Here is a 17,157-nt window from a genome sequence, read left to right as displayed (position 1 = left end):
ATTATGGAATTTCATGGTTAACTTTTTTCAATCTCTATCCAAGAAGGTCTATCGACAAATTGGTACGACTTCAAGATAGTTAGATTCATTGTTAGCCATATGACTTACAAGGCAACTTGAAGTTTTGCAATAGGCTCCCAAAATGATTAGGTCGCATTTTCAGATGCTAATGTTAACCCAACATTGCTTTATTATTTTCTACATAGGCAGGTCCAGCACCCTTTTTTCCTGGAATTTGCCGTTGGAGGCATTCTATCGCAACGAGGCAGTGATTGCACCCTGTTGCATATTTTTCCACTGCCCTTCAACCAACACATTGGCATGTCTACTTAGGAGGGACTCAGTTCATTCTAAACTCAGACCATAACCCTTTGACGCATATTCGTGAACAAAAAGACCCTCGTGGATGCCGCTGATAAATGCCAACCGTTATCTGACTATCTGACTTCGAAAACAAAATTTACTCCAAATTTCCTTTGATCCGTTTTCTGCAACGGATTTCCTTTGAATACATAGTCAGATAACGGTTGGCATTTATCAGCGGTATCCACGAGGGTCTTATTGACATCACACTAACATTGTTAGTTATTCTTAGTTAAAAAGTGGCAATTTATCTTACATGCATCATATTGAATCTGAGAATGTTTCATTTTCTGTGAAATATGAAGAATTGCTGGCCAAAAGCTACATTCTAGTTTATTATCAATTTATGCTGGTTTTGCGAAATTCAAGGTCACATGACACCTTTAAGCTACTCTGAAAACATTTCCATCATATATTTTTGAAATCTATGCAAAATAAGCTTTGATTTGATTTATGGTGGCCTTCATCCCCCCGTGTGGTAACGATCCGCCATTTTCAGCTACTTGGCCCATGGACTAATATTCTTGGAAATCGCCTATCTGCCAAAAGATTCTCACGGCTATCAATATATGTTACTCACAGGAGATGTATTCTCAAAAGACATCCAGGCCATTCCACTCAAAGGTCAAACGGCACCAACAATCGCGGACACATTCTTGCGACCCTGGGTTTACAAACACGGTACACCCCACTATCTACATACTGATCAAGGATCTGATGTAGACACACAAGTTATGCGAAACAAATCTACCAATTGCATTCCATATCATATTATTTTTGGTAGATCGCCTGTTCTCCCTCAAGATATTGTTTTTCATCCTAAAATAAGTAATGAGCATGACCACCTGACTCCAACCGAATATCAGCAAGGAGTTGCCTCGATTTTAAGGGATGTCTTCGAAAAAGTTGTCGAATCCTTACAATTAAACAAGAAGAAAATGCAGGAGCATTGTAATAAAAACCTACGGTTCAACGACTTTCAAGAAGGTCAACTGGTATGGCTAACAGCCAAACATTACAAAACAGGTGAAATTCGAAAGTTGGCCTCGGCCCTTGGTCTATCCTCCAGATATTACCTAACGGTGTCAACTATAAAATCGCAAACGCTTGCAAAGAAACAAAAGAGTTCCACCATGATCGAAACCAAAGACATTCTCATTCACGATCTGCGCAATCATTCAAATCAACAGACGCAACGTCCTCGCACCCCATCCTCAGATACTGATTCTAGCATCTTAGCTTCCGATGACGCTTCTTCTTATATCGATGGGGAAGGGAGTGGCCGGGGGAGTGGCAGAGAAATCGAAGTAGAAAAGGACAATATTCGGAATTATCCTACTCGCAATCGAACAGCTCGTGTTTTGCCAGGAAGCATTCCTTGGACAGTATTAAAAATTTAACTCTTATGCATATTATTATCGTATTTAGCTTAGTTATTCCATTTGCTTTGTTAAAGAAGGGGCAAATGTAGGGATACGTTACCCCCGGACTAAGTACTTCTATAGAAAACACCAATAAGGTTTATCTGTCGAGTTATCCTACAGTATGACCCGTTCAACCTATAGCCCTATGTGATTGATATATTTTTAGAAAAAGTGATGAAATCTTCTAGTTTTGTGTGAACTTCATATCTAATTATTATTTATCTTGACTGCTTTAGTTTCAGCTTTATTTGTAGCAGTTTCCAATTATCTATGAGTAAGCGTCTTGTCGTTTTAATAGCCTGAAGTATAAACCTGCATTTCTTCATATGAAGCCAAACAGTTTCTTAAGAGTAATACATTTTGAAGAAAGGACTGATTATTTTCTTAAAATTGGGTTACACATAAATAAAGAAAATATCAGGACCAGCTTTAAAAGTATTGACAATTATGCATTGTGCCAGAAAGTATGTCCTGCACTCTTTTTGTTATAATTATATTGTTATTAAATTTGTTTTTAATAGTTTTTATTTTGTAAACACAGGCTAGCCAGTTACAAATTACCTTGTAATAGTGAGATTTGTAATTGCAGTTTTAGCTGGAATTCAAAATGAAAAGTTTCCATTATTATTATTATTATTATTATTATTATTATTATTATTATTATTATCTGTTTATTTAAAGTAGGTGTATAAAAATAGCTACAAAATAAAAGCTAATTCAAGCCTACTACAAAATAAAATTGTTTAAAAATAAAAAAAATTAAAATACATATATATATCTGACATGAGAAATAATTAAGTATAAATACATATATACATATTTTACAATGTTCTTTCGGCATCTTTTGTTATTTACAATACAATACATTTAGACTTGCAAGCAACCTTATCAGACCTGCAAGAATAAAAATACTTAAAGAAAATAACCAGGCTCGAAGCGAAGTTTATTTTAAAAAAATTGATGCTGAACAAAAGTTATAGCAATCTTATTGAAAAGAGTGTACTAAACATGGCAAAATAATTGTTTGTCTATTTTCTACACAAGTAAATTCTTGAAGGTTTTAGACTGTTATATTCACACAACTCCAAAGTTAAAAGTATTCTTACTCTTCAATAGTTGCTTTACAAACGAATTACCTGTGCTAAAAAATATTTTTACTCAACCAACTATTAATCCAAGTGTAAGTTTGTTTACCGCAATATGTCTGTAGGTTGTTGCAAACCTCATCAAGCATTGGTCGATTAGCTCACCCCAACTTTTGTCATTATGCATACCGTTTTGAGGAATAGAAAATTCCTGGATTGTGCGAATCCTTAAAAAGAAAAATATGGCAGTTTCCTGGGAGCTGGCTTCAAATTCTAATAAAGGCAGTAGTAAGGATTCTGTATTTAGCTTAGTTTGTTATGAGATTTTGTGCGAGTCCATATTTTATTGTCTTCCTAACATGAAAATATTGAACTCTATATAATGCAAAAATATGGAATTTTGCTAGGGTATTGGATCATCGTGTGATTCTTTATGTGAACAAGTGAGTTTGCTTGCCATCTTTGCAAAGCAAGAATTACGCCTCATGTGATCAACCACAACATTGCCAATCACAAGCGTTTATATTTTTTTAGGCAGAATAAATACATAGGCAGGATAAATCTAAAGCAATCGAGCTTTGCTCTTTCCCATTCACATGAATTACTATTATATTCATATAAAAATATGTTCATACACCATTCCTGGAGATTTGAAGAATAAATAATAGTCAAAAGTCCAGTAGAACATCCAAAGTAAATGTTTTTTACTAAAAATTTGTTCTCATATTTTGCCGTCCGAAATTTTTGCGAATTAATGCAAAGTCTGGGCTTGCTTTGGGAAAATTCACACGAAAACAGCCTGATGTAGGCAACTTAAAGACAAAACAAATGTTCCATGACTGTGAACTGGCGGAACGTTACCCAATGATGGAGTTGTTTTGATGAATGCATAGCGTGACAGGGGTGTATAAATTGAGAGGACTTTACTGTTGTGCTTTAATTTTTTTCCTGATAAAGCGTGAGGACCTAACCATAGCGGATTTAAATTTGATTCCTAAGAAATTTTTTTTCAAAAGATACAAAGAAAATTTTCTGAAAATTTCATCAGTAGGAAGGTTGTGGCGTTTGCTCTTGTCTGCATTCGTGCCGAAAATTCCCTCATTAGTTACATCAAGTAATGCTTTTCTTTCCAAAAGATGAAGCTATTTTGACTTTCCTCGTCTGATAGCGATTTTGCGTGAAGTTGTTACATGTGCTTCTGCATGAGACAGGAAGCTGGAGTCTGGAAAAAGTGGCAACTTTCTTTAAGGTGTCAGATCTTCTTGACAAAAATTCTGTCAGTATTTCAGCCAACAATTTGTGAAAAATTACGCCGTCTTATTAACGCCGCCCTCTATCGAGCGTCGCATCTTGAAAAGCCTTGAAAGATGGCTAAAAGCTACTAACTGCAGCATAGCATATCTACCCAAAAAATGTTTGCACAAAATTACGTACACTTTGAGGTTAGGACTTCAGAATTCGACAGGTAGTGTATGTTGGTGCACTTGAAGTCAGATCCATGGTTGGTGCACTTGAAATCAGACCAAAATGTAATGATTGTATTTTAATTAGAGCTTATCTGTCTTTCTTTTCTTTCGTACATTAGAATGAAAGCAAAATAAAATGGAAAGGATAAACAAATGTAACACAGTTCAGCAATATCCACTAGCTTGTACCCCAGTCCACAAATGCTGCCACACACGCTAAGAGCATCAACTATCCATATCTGCCCTCGGGCCTGGGATTAATCGAACTCTTGAATTAAAATGATGATGGTATTTTGGAAATTATATTGCTATAAAGCATTCAAATGATTAAATAAAGCATTTCTTTTTATTGATACCCTCCTTTCGGACCAATAACTGTTCAACGGAACGCATATTGTCATTTACTGCAGAGAAAAAGATATTTTGCCGGCGAAAAGCAAAAGCGAATTGAATTCTAAATTTTGAGAGCGTAAGCCAAAAATATTTTTGAGATGAATGTATTTGGCAAGCCGGATAAAATATTGTTGTGGGACGGAGATTAAGAATAGCGGACCTAGGTGAATGGAAATCTAGGTCAATTATGGTCTTCAAACTCTATCACGTTATCGATAAATATGCTGATACGTTGAGTTTATTAAAAAATTTGAATTGGCAGATACCAGACGATGTGGTAAACAAGCAAATGATTAAAAAAAACCAACATTCTTTAGCTGGCTAGGCTCGTGCTTATCAAATTCAACTGATTTTGCAGTATCTTCAGTTGGCCTTTCAGGATTTGTAGATTTGTAACTAGAACATTATAAAAATATATTGTTATCACTAAGAACATTTTAAATTGTTGGGAATAATATCATTGTTTACATTAGGTGAGATTTTGAAATATGCTACTAAAACCAGAAAAAAATTTAGATTAATTGAGAATCTGCTGATTCAGCAATTTTAACCTAATGTTGAATTTTGCTGCTTCAGAATGAAATTGAAGGCGTTATAAAGAAAGGGGTTTTGTGCATATCTTCAGTTGAAAACATGGTTTGAGTATTTCGCGCATTTCACACTCCTAGTTTTGTAGTTGTTGTAGCAGTTGTTGTAGTTGTTCCTTCGCGTGCAGGGATTCAAAGCCAACTGCCACCAAGATGTTTTTGCAATGTAAGATGATTTGCAAGTGGGCGTTGCAGTTCTGCATAGCCGAGCACTCTCGCTGTGCTGTAAGCAATAACGAATTCAAAAGACAGCGAGGAAGATCTGAAATGATTCAACATGCTGATTGCAAGCTGAAACGCTTTAAACTGTGCTAATGCTTTGGAGTGCCTGAGTAAACTGTTGTAATAGCCTCTAGCTAACTGTTGTATGAGAAAAATGCCTCATGTTTAAGTGTGCTAGGAAATCGTGACTTGAAAAATGCAACCGCATGAAGTTTTTTTAAAAGAGTTAATCTGATGAAATTGTTTTAAAGAAGAAGTTCTAAATTCAAGCTCGTTGAAACATGGTAACAGCAAATCAGTCTAAAAATCATCTATTTCCACCAAATTCTATGACACAAACATATTCGCAGGAGTCCATCTGTTCTCTGTTTCGGTGCATGTCGGTTTCGGTGCAAACAAGATAAACATTTTCAAGAAATCTTCAAAACTTCTATCACTATCTCCATAGCTATAAATTCTCACGACAATTAAACGTAATTAAAGGTGTATCCTTAACCATACTTAAACTGCTTCGACTTTCTACGATTCTTTTAAGTCACCCCATCTATTGTTGCTAGTGACTTTGACTAGAGTCATCAGTAGTGTGAATATGCTTTAGCAGATTTAGGTTATTATCTAGTTGAAATCAATTCATATCGATGCCACAAGTACTTCTTTCAATGGCCGTTTAAAGAATTTCTATTTGTCTTTATCTATCTCATACTTTTGACTTGCAGTAGCCCTAACATGATTTTTATACACCAATTAATACATTGTAGTGGTCCCTCAGACTTTGACGAGCAACTGGATTTAGGCCCTTGAATTTCATTCCAGTGATGAAACAACGTAGGCAGGACGTGATGACTGTCGCCTACGCCATATCACAAGGCAGACCGATTGATTGATTGAGTGGTCTCTCATCAATGAATGCATAGAAGTGATATAAATGTGAACAATGTGCTTCCTAGTGGTTTTACAGCTCTTTATTGCAATCAACTTTTTTAAAATTCGTATAAAATACCTTAAAAGAAGATGCTTTCAAAACGCGACATTCAAAGTTTTGAAGCCTTCCACCTACTCATGTTCTTTGTGGATATGAACAGTAGTGAGAACGCAAGATTCTACAAACTTTGCTGGATTTGACGTCCAACAAAGGTTTCCAAGACATTTTCAACGGTTGTTCTATTATCACATTTTGCTCTTTTAAAATTCAAAATTATTTTCCCAGCTAAAGTTGATCGGACTCTTGCACCGAGTGTATGTATGTGTGATGATTTAAACATCTTACCATAATCTACCAAGCGTAGTCCGCTATGTTCGATTTATTCTACATGGTTCATTTGCAGCATGCAAAAACTTGTTTGTTTCAGTCAATTGTCCAAGCCATTATCCATAGCCTGGCTTCAAGCGTAGAAGACCACTTTCCCATCAACTCAAGCACCGAACAGGTGACATTATGATAAAAATGCATCAAAATTGACATAATCCATTGTCCCTTGTTGCTTTGAAGATACTACTTCATGTAACATTTCATCAATCAACTACATCTTTATCTTTAGAAACATATCTTCAAAGAATCTTCTTAAAGTTTTTGGTTCAGGGAGGTTAAGAGAGGATCCCTGCTATCTTTAAAACTTAGATAGGAAACTTTTTTCAATAAACAACAGTTATCATGATAATGAAATATGACAAGTATATCTATTAAATTTTACTAGAATCATGGAAGATATCATGGAAGGAATCATGGAGTCTAACTGTTTGTGGAAGATACAGTAAATTTTGTAACGTAATAATGTTGAAAAGCTCGCTCAAATGATATCGCCGTTTTAAAAAATTCATCATACATTAAAAACAAATGATTTATGTCAAATCATTCTCTAGCCTCTGAATAAGCAAAGGAACTCAAAGCAAATCGTGCGTCAATTAGGCCCAAAGGCCTGGAATCGCTTTATTTGTTCATCCCCAATCTCGCCAAATTAAAATCTTCTTTAGTAGGCGACTGGAATGAGCAAATGAAAAGCAGCCTAAAGATACAAGCTTTGCTTGCTGTTTTGCTGAGAATTTCCGTTATAAGAATAAGAAGACTAGGATGACTGACAACAGAAAGTATGAACAATCTTAAAAACAAACGCAATTGATTAAAATTTCATGTCCTATGTGGTAATATTTCTGTCTTACAATTTGCTTAGACAAAGGATCGTTCCACGTGCTGATAGCCTTCTTGCTTACTTTTTACGTTCTATGATTAATCTTATTATTATCTAATAATTAATTGATGGTGTAATAGCTATGATTATGTACGAATCAAAACGAGGAAATGCTTGATTACCGGAGCCGTTTTTACTTGCAAATCTTTTTGTTGTCAGGCTAGTGTATTTTGTCGTCAGGTTCATTGGGTGTTTATAGGCAGGTGGTGTTGAGAAGTTCCTAGTGACCCCCTGTATCTGAAACAGTATATAAACTTTGTAAGGCTACCTACTGTCACACTGGCAGCCACAGCAGACACTGCTTGAAGACGAGAAAGTGAGCAATCAAGCAAGAAATCAGAAGTATCAAATAAACACAAGGTAGAGCAAAGTTATCATTACATTGCATTTCAATTTATTTTAAATCTTTTATTCTAAAACTTTTCTAATTACTTTATCCACAGTTTTATCCCAATTCATAACGAGGACCTCAAAATTTCTTAAAAATTTCAAGACGAAGGAAGTTTTTAAAGCCAGTTTATCGTCGAATTTTTTTCTCATAGACCAAGATATAGAAAAATCAACGAAAAATAATTTTTAATTATTATGAAGAAGCTACTTTTGAGTACAGGTGGTAATTTTTTCTGCGAATTAAGACCAATCCGTCTAGAATTTCTAATAAAAACTTTTCATATTAATACATTTATCTACCTTGTATATATTTTGCTATATTATTTTAGCAATTGTGCTATCTTGCTTTCGTTGAGCCATTTTATATTTTCTGGCGGTTATGCTTGCTGTGGAATTCCTTTTTAAAACTATTATAATGCTAGGAAACTAATCATGAAAGAAAATTTTCCGACATCTAAAAATGAAATATAAAAACCATCAAATACAAGACTATGTTAGAAAATATTTTATTGGACATATTTATATTATCAAAGCAAAGAAAGACAATATTCTTATTCGAAGGTCCAAAAAGGATGAAAACATTCTCTGTATATTTTACAAAACCTAATCATGACATCTTTGGCTTATTTATAAATCTATGACATAAAGGTTAGGAAGATTAAATTAAACTTTCATATATTCCATCATCATTCACGTTTTGGCAAGAACACTATCAGTCCTACTATCACAAAACATATGAATGTAGTTTTGCTTTTCTCTTAAAAAGCTCTTTACGAAGACAGTTTTTTTAAGTCCACGGATAGGAAAAGCTTGTAATCGAGGACTGCAAGTTGTTCTATTTGTAAATTATTGCCTGTTTCAAAGAATAACAACTAAATCAAAGTTTTTAGAAAAAGAAACCAAAAAATGATGAAATGGATATATGACTATGCTTGGTATTCCATTATAAAACTTCTTGCTTAATTACAGGGTTATTTTGTAAAATTTGTAAATAAATTAAGAAAGAGCCCCACTCCTCCGGACAATCTGATTGTCAACACCAATGAACGGACAAATTAGCCTTCAATAAAACATGTATAATGTATGGGATTATTTTTTATACGAGCACAGTTTTTTATCTAATTTCTCGTTAATCTTTATCAAAGCAACGTTTCTGCCACTTCATGATGGTACAAATTCTATGAGTTTTACCTCGCCAAGCCAGTAGACCCTTGTTTATTTGTCTTTCAACCAGCTCGCCATAACCGTTGGCGAACGAGCCCGCTAAAAAGTTCACAAGCAAGCCGGTCGAAAGAGTTAAAAAATAGAATAAATTTGACTATAGGTGGGTACGCGTTTTCTTTCTCTCCTCTTCTCTTTCTCTCTCAGTATAAAAAGTAACACTCAGAAGAACCGATTCCTCAAGCTTGCAAAAAAGAAGATTTCGCAAAAGGGTCTTTTCACCTTTGGAGTTTTTCAGTATGATGTAAGTTAGAACTCTGCGTGTGCCTCAAGACAGGCCCAAACTTTGAAAAGACCAGTTCGAAAACACTCTTTTTGTAAGGACACACTTATTCGGAACACCAAGGCTTTGTCATAGAATTAAGAACTCGCCAAGCCTCAGATGAAAAATTTGAATGAAAAAAGCATTGGGTTTTTTAAACATTTTCTCAGATTTTTGCAAGCCGAGCAGGTTTAATCAGCAAATCAACCGCCCTTCTGCTAAAAATGTCGTGCAAACTCATATTTAGTGGTCTAAGAAACAATTGATAGCATGTAGCCGTAGAAAAATCAAGGTAGAAAAGAAAAAAAATCCTAAGAACACCCGAGACTCAGATTATAAAAGAATAAGAACATTGAGCCTCGGCAAAATCATCTGGTTCTTATGAAAAGAAAAGTGTAGGTGAGTTAAACAAGAGACAAAGCTAATCTTGCGTTTTGCTATTTAACTGTATAAGAATCTTTTTACGCTTTTCTTGTAAAGAACAGGACGATTCTAAGTTGCTACTCCGAGGTACATTTGCCTGACGATCGCATTAAGCGTGAAACACTGAGAAGCAACTTTGAACCATCATGTTTTATACACCAAAAGCATCTACAGCTCGGGAGATTATCCAGCACATTCCAGTCTCGTTTTCTGTAGTTTGACAGCAACCTTATAGAGTCCAGAATTAATTAGGCTATAAGGAAACTGGTCACTGTGATTTTTCTCTTGAAGAAGAAATAGCCTCGCAGGAAAAGAAAGTGGATTCGGATTAGAATCCAGCATAGTACGGATGACAATAATTTGACACGGTATCCATATAAGGTTGTCCTGCAATAAATATCACAGTAGATCCAGGGACGGATTTAGCAGGGGGAGGGGGTGTAGGGGGTGTTCTGTGTCCTTCGGTATATTTTGTTTCGTTCGGTAAAAATCTTTTGTTGGTAGTCAGTAGTAACAAATTAACGCCCAGATTTTACTTTTTTTATTTTTTATCAGTACTTATCTTCTTATCAGTAGCGTAGCGGGGGGGGGGGGGGGGTATTCTCAAATGTATTTTAAGTTAATCTCAAATATTCCACCGAGCGTCGCAAGTAATCGCAAAAATTTTACTACTGCTTGCTTCGGTCACAGGAGAACCTCGATGTACAGTAATTTCCCCTCGTTTTGGGGTTTCTATAGAAAAGTCTTTCACGCGCTTGAGACATTTCTGATAAAATAGAAACTAAAATGCTGAAGCAGTCCAATCCTTAAAAAACTGGGTTCTGAAATGCTTGTCGTGGACTTTGCTCCAAGGAAAACGGACTTGGTTTAAAACTTTTGAATATTGTTAATTTTTTTAGATATTTAATTACAACTTTGGAAAATCACTTTTTACACGTAGAGATTCCTCGCCTCACACAATTCGGGATAAAAACGTTAATGGAATTGTGAAGGAAATAGACATTGTAAAATATGGGCAGCCACCTATGACTTTGAATAAAGGGAAATTGCCACGTAAAAATGTCATGGCTTTTTCAAACACATTTGCAAAATGGGTTTTTTCCCAAATTTTTAGGGTTGTGATCAGCAAAAATATTTTTCTCTTTGGCCTATCAATCTTCCAAACCTGGCTACGCCACAGTTAAAAGCCAAATTTTAAAAATGGGCGCTTTCATCATTTATCAGTGACCTTGAGGGTGTGGCACCAAAATTAGTGTCTAACACCCCCTCCCCCCCCAATCATTGCTGCCTAAATCCGCCCCTGAGTAGATCCGTTCTTCTTGCAGCTAGAACACACCAGTCTCAGAATTGGAAAGTTACTGATGCTTTTTCAACCCTCCATTTTTATGATATCGTCCTAAATTGCTCTTTTGCTGCTTTCGCTGAACTTTTATCTTTTAAAACAGGCCGGTTGTTTTCTTTGATTGTCAATGACGAACAAAATATCAAACAGGTTCGGACCAAGAATTTTTTGATAAATTCTGCCGCGCATACTCACTTGAGTAGCTTGACCTTTTAGACTCAGACAATTTCGTCATATGTTCTTTTGAGTGTCGCAATGATTCTCTTTTCTGTGTTTTTATCTGAATTTGTTGGTGAATTGTCATCATCAACCATCACTTCCAAAATCAGCTGCATTTTAGAAAAAACACAAAAGCAACGAAGAAGCCCTTTTGAAACTTGCTTTTAATAGAAATTGTATTTCAGAAATAATAATTTTTATCTTCCTCGTGCAAAGCTTTTAAAGAGTCATTCTCTCTTGAAGAGAATGCTACTCGTGTCATGAACTGTGAGAATCCTGTAAATGTCTAGATATGTGCGTAATAACAGTACGGGTTTCAGAATAAAGCACGTGTCAGTTGTGTGGGGAATGAAGATAATGTAAAACGTTTTCTTCCGAAAGAACCTCCAGACTGTTGCCATGTTGCTTTGCTTCTATGAATGCGTGACCTTAAACTCTTCGATGTTTTACTATTTGGGTAAATGTTTACAGATGTGCAAAAAATTCTGTACCACAAAATGAGAACATCTACATAAGCTCGTCTTTGACAATGGTTTTATTCAAAAAATAGATTTTTGGTTGTAGGTTGTGACATTCAAACATACAATTAATTACTGGGTGGTCAGAATGTTAAAAATAGGCTATGAAAAGCTTAGTGTTGAGCCCTGGCAGAACGACTAAACATTTAGTCCAAAGGCTGGAAGGGGGCTATTGTCACCCGAGCGGAGAATTTACCAAACCAAATTTTTCTGCTGTAGTTTTGGGCGTAGATTATGAATTTTAGTGTTACCAAAGTGAGGGGACATTTCTGAGAAACAGGGGGTTAAACCCTAAAAATTGGGGAGTAATTTCACTAAACATAAGTTGTGTGAAATGTTTAATGAAATGTTTAGTCGTTTTGCCAGGGCTTTAGAAACAAAAACAGACGCATGATCTTTCCGTCGGAAGATGTTTCTGAATGTCACTCTACGATAGGTTCAGTAAAGCAATGAAGGAAGAAAGCAAAAGTCTTCTACTAGCTCAGAATAGTCAATCCCCTCTCTCTATCTCACTCTAAGATATACCCTACCTAAAATATACTTCTTGCATTAACGATTTAATTCACTATACAGCTTACTTTGATAAAAAAGACATCTCTTTCTTTTTCTAAAGCACGTTGACAACCAACCCTGACTCATTAAAATTGCAATTCTTCACGAAGAAACTCACAACCTGGCCACGCTATTGAATCACACATGTAAATGTTATCTGGAGTGCAAGAACTTTTGGAATTTTCTAAGGATCTGTAATGACGGGAAAGACAGCAACAGCCACAAGGATCTGCAGGGAACAAAATTAACATTTTTAGGCCACACCCTTTCTACTGGCACGAAACACTCCTTTGCCAACAAGGATGCCCACTTTTGCACCTAGCAAACAAGCGCCCATGACCAGCATTTGGTTACGCAAAGAAAGTTTCATAATCATAGGATTACATCACAAAAAATATGTCGTCAAAATATTACCCCTCCCCCAACATTTTTATGTAGAATTTAGACAAATTACGAAATTGATCCTGCTATTGAATGACGGGCATTTGAATTTCATTTACGAAGTGACAAATAACTGAGTGCGACTAAAACAAATTTATAGCAGCTTTCTCTTTCTTTCTATCTTGGCTTCATCTCTATTAGTCGAGGTTTGCCACAGACTCTTTTTTGTTTCCAGCGTTTTTCGTAGTTATGTATCCAAAAGTCTCTTAAACATTGATCATTTCTTATTTTCCTCTTCTTCGGTTTTTTTAGAATGTCGTTAAATTCTCTGCCTTTTTAGACCGATTTTTGTCCCTTTGTGCCAGGGCACCAGTTTTTGCAGCAGTACTAGCCTCAAAACTGATATATGTGTTCAATATTTTTGTCTTTCACTTTAAATTTAACAAACCCAATAGATTTCTTTCATTAGCAGCTGGTACATCTCTTTTTATGGTATTGATAATTTTACACGTATTTTTAGAAGAAAGCGATGGAGGGAATCTACGCTCGAAGCAGCTGCATTCTGGCTGTCATTATGATCAGCTTTGTATATATGTTGAATAGCTGGCCTACATCAACAGATAGCAATGATTATGAGCCTGGTGTTCCTTGCTATTGGAGATGTCCATTGGTATTTGATGACTGCTTGAAAATGGGAGAGTCACAAAAAAAGTGTTACCAGGTCTACAAAGAATGTGGGCGTGCATGTCGAAAGGAAGCACTAAGGAGCGTCAACGATAAAAGGTAATTTTTGTCTTTTTTACAAAGTTCATTACCTCGAGTGAAAATATGTATGATTATTGCAGAACTTAAAAATACTCCTTAAGATACGCTTTGGGAGTTAACTAGTTAACCACAAAGGGTAAAAGTTTATTAGGTAGCAAATACTTTGCAATTTGTATCTAACTGCATTTTACAGGTTCTTTTATTTGGAACAGCTTTCATTTCTTATGTCCAATAGCACTAAAAAGCCTGATAAAGCTCGAAGTCATTCATCATTTTGATATTCGACCCAATATTGCTTATCAGGGCCCGTGCCACCGGGGGGTGGGGTGGCCATGGCCCCCACTTTTTTGCGAAGCAAGTAGTTTTAAAGCTGCAGCAAAGGGGAGAAGAAGCCTTGGCCTCCATCTTTTGCCTGCCTTGGCCCCCTCTCCCACTTTCAAATTCGTGACACGGGCCCTGCTTTAAGATATCTGCTTCATAATATCGCTTTATTACTGGCTTTTCATTGTCGATACCCTGTTGTTTACTATAGGAGCCTCGAGCCTTGATTTAGGCCAATTTTCTGTAGCTATCAACTTGCTTCAAACCAGACTGACACAAATTTGCGCACAGAACGCTAATCTTTTTCACCAATATCTGATCTTTTCATGTAATATTTATACTTTCACACGGATTCTATCAATGAGCTTTGAAGGTTGACTGAGATACAGTAACCTTTTGAAGACCATTAAACATTTGCATAATCCGGAAATGTATAATGCATTCGTTGAAAATATCAACAAGTTGAAAATTTCACATGCCTTAACAAGTCTCACAAAAAGTAAGTAATTCTTGCCACCCTATATTACGTGCCAAGAATAAAAGAGAGAGGACAGAGAGAGAGAGAGAGAGAGAGAGAGAGAGAGAGAGAGAGAGAGAGAGAGAGAGAGAGAGAGAGAAAGTACTTTTTTATTAAAATACAATGTTATTTTGCTTTTTCAAGGGCAGTGCCATTGTTAGTAAAGCTAAAAACTTCTTTATTCACCACAGTATCCAATAACAAAAAGTCTTCATGAATTCTCTTCCAGCTTCTTCAATCGCTCTAAAAACATCCTTAAAGTTTCATCCAAAATCTTTAACTAATAAAGATTTCTGTCTCCTTTTTGATTTTTGATTAACAAATCAACTACCCGAATCAAGTTTTTCATGCCTCCATTCATTTACCGGATCATATTTTGGCTATAATCAGTGAATAATTTGAGCTTGGAGTTATCAAACGTTGGTTTATCAAAATGATGTAACACATGATTGGGTATTTGTCAAGGCTAATTGTCAGCTTTGAGAAGCGATATCTCCAAAGTCTTATTTTAAAGCGCGCAATTTCAGAGGGTGTAAGAAGCAGATGTTCGTGCCACGTTAATCCACAAGATGTCGAAAGATGCCGAGATATTTCCGCCAAAAATGTGAAAACTAATCATAGCTGTTGCATCTGTTCGCCAAAATAAGAAATGAGAAGAATGATTAGAAATCGTTGACAGAGCGAACTAGGAAGGGGGATAAAATAGTTAAGAAATCATTTAAAAATACATTTTTCACACTCTCAGAGATCGCAGGAGCAAGTGGCTTGAAGAGGCTTAGCCCTTTCTATTAAATTATCCCAAAAAAGCTTAATACGAGGCGTTCTTGTGGTCTTTAACATGTTGAGCTACACTCCCTAAAGAACATTAATTGTTTTTATGGTTCCCAGCATTTAGCGGCTGAAGATTTACTTACATTTTAAACTATGAACAGGCACGTGATCGAGTTTGTGATTTTTCAAGCTCACATAAAGTTTGTACGGAATCATCTCTGTTGACATAGTAGAAGAATCAACCTAAAATATAACAAACATTAGGATGGCAATGCTTTATGCTGAAGATGCAAGGAACACGAGTACAATGCGGAACACCCTCCAAGAATAAGGGCCCTTTTCATCTGAGGAGATGACCCCTGTGTCATTCTCCGATTCGTAAGCATCTCGATAACATTTTCTATGTCTCAGATTTGTTTTAATCTAGAAATTTTTAATTTATATCTTTAACTTTACAGTAACGTCAGACAATGCCAGAAGAAATGTTACGGATTCTACCAGCAATGCATCACTATATCTGATTCGGAAGAATCACACATTCTTTGCCTGAATGCCAAAAATGAATGTTTCGATTTTTGCTAGTTGAATATCTGTAACCCAGGTTCAAATTAACAGTCTAGGGGTATTCTCCACGGTCAAACTTGATTTGATATTTCTATGCAGTGTAGAGATTTCGTTTTAAAAGCTTAACATTGAAATATTAACATTAACTGATTTTATCGTATTCAGTTTTATTCAAGCAACCTTTTTACAGTGAGCAATTTGTGTATCACTAGCTGTAGGCATTTGCTAATTTTCTTTCGTCTTTGTGCTTGATATATCAATGTATTTGTTAGAGCAATACTTATACACTCTCTTTTAAAGCAAGGCTGATCAATTTTGTGAAGCGTTCTTCCTTTGTACATAATATTGATTGGTGTATAGCAATGATTCAGTTTTGTGCCATTTTTGTTTCAATCCTTACATTTAGATATAACTGAATGATTACCGATCCAAAGCAGTATGTTAATGAACCTAAACAGCTCAAAATTTCATGAGCTAGAAGTTATTAAAAATTTGTTTTCCATTCATGCTGGGCTGTAGCCTCCTAGAATTAAATAGGTCATCAAAATTGACAGCAAATCGCGCAAATTCAGGTAAAAATTTGAAAACAAAATTTTGAGAGGTCGAAAGGATAACAAAAGTTTGAAGTGAACCAACAGACACTTAATGGGCTGAATGGCAGATGGGAATAAGTGCCAATACAAGCAAGAAAACGTGCGCTAAGATAACCAACAAGTTAAGATAACGATCATCCTTATGAAACTGTTCGAAAATGATTATTTGAATGATTGGATTGAATTGATTCTTTCAACGATTAGGCACCCGTCTCTTGTTCAATTGATAAATAAAATAAGGAAATCTTTGTGAGACATTAGGTTTTATTTGATGTTTTGTGACATAATTGTGTTTCTAAAAGCAGCACTTCAGCACATTGGTATTGTTATTCGAAGTGCTAAAGATACGCGAAAACACCCATTCCCCCTCCCTCAAGGACATGCTTGTAGATGTGGACTTCAAACAAGATCCCTTCAGATCCAACAAGAGGGGGATAAGGGGTTGATTGTCACTAGGCCCGCAAGCAAGGAGGGGTCTGCTGCTAGTCAAACTGTCTCTATTTAAACTAGGACTTTTATAAACATGACACTAATAGCATTAATAACTTTAGTAATTACAAATCATATCTGTACTGAAAAAGTCTAGCAATGC

The 17,157-nt window shown here is 35.7% G+C and overlaps 1 protein-coding gene across 2 annotated transcripts; it reads left to right on the top strand.

Moving 5' to 3' along the window:
* Positions 1-7,932: 7,932 nt before the first annotated feature.
* On the top strand, positions 7,933-16,342 carry LOC135686109 (uncharacterized). Of its 2 annotated transcripts, none has more exons than XM_089108958.1 (3): positions 7,933-8,086; positions 13,555-13,817; positions 15,867-16,342. In XM_089108958.1, the coding sequence occupies exons 2-3, from the start codon at positions 13,564-13,566 to the stop codon at positions 15,988-15,990; spliced, it is 378 nt and encodes a 125-aa protein (XP_088965084.1). In that variant the 5' UTR covers positions 7,933-8,086; positions 13,555-13,563; the 3' UTR covers positions 15,991-16,342. The 2 variants fall into 2 exon arrangements, with proteins under 2 accessions (XP_088965084.1, XP_088965085.1); XM_089108959.1 differs by having other exon boundaries at positions 8,001-8,086; positions 13,558-13,817.
* Positions 16,343-17,157: the final 815 nt, after the last annotated feature.

The sequence above is a fragment of the Rhopilema esculentum genome, chromosome 6 (genome assembly GCF_057945365.1).
Source record: "Rhopilema esculentum isolate cy_ngs chromosome 6, ASM5794536v1, whole genome shotgun sequence".
Taxonomy (NCBI): domain Eukaryota; kingdom Metazoa; phylum Cnidaria; class Scyphozoa; order Rhizostomeae; family Rhizostomatidae; genus Rhopilema; species Rhopilema esculentum.
The sequence above is the reverse complement of the archived record's forward strand: the minus strand, read 5'-3'. Positions and strand labels throughout refer to the sequence as shown.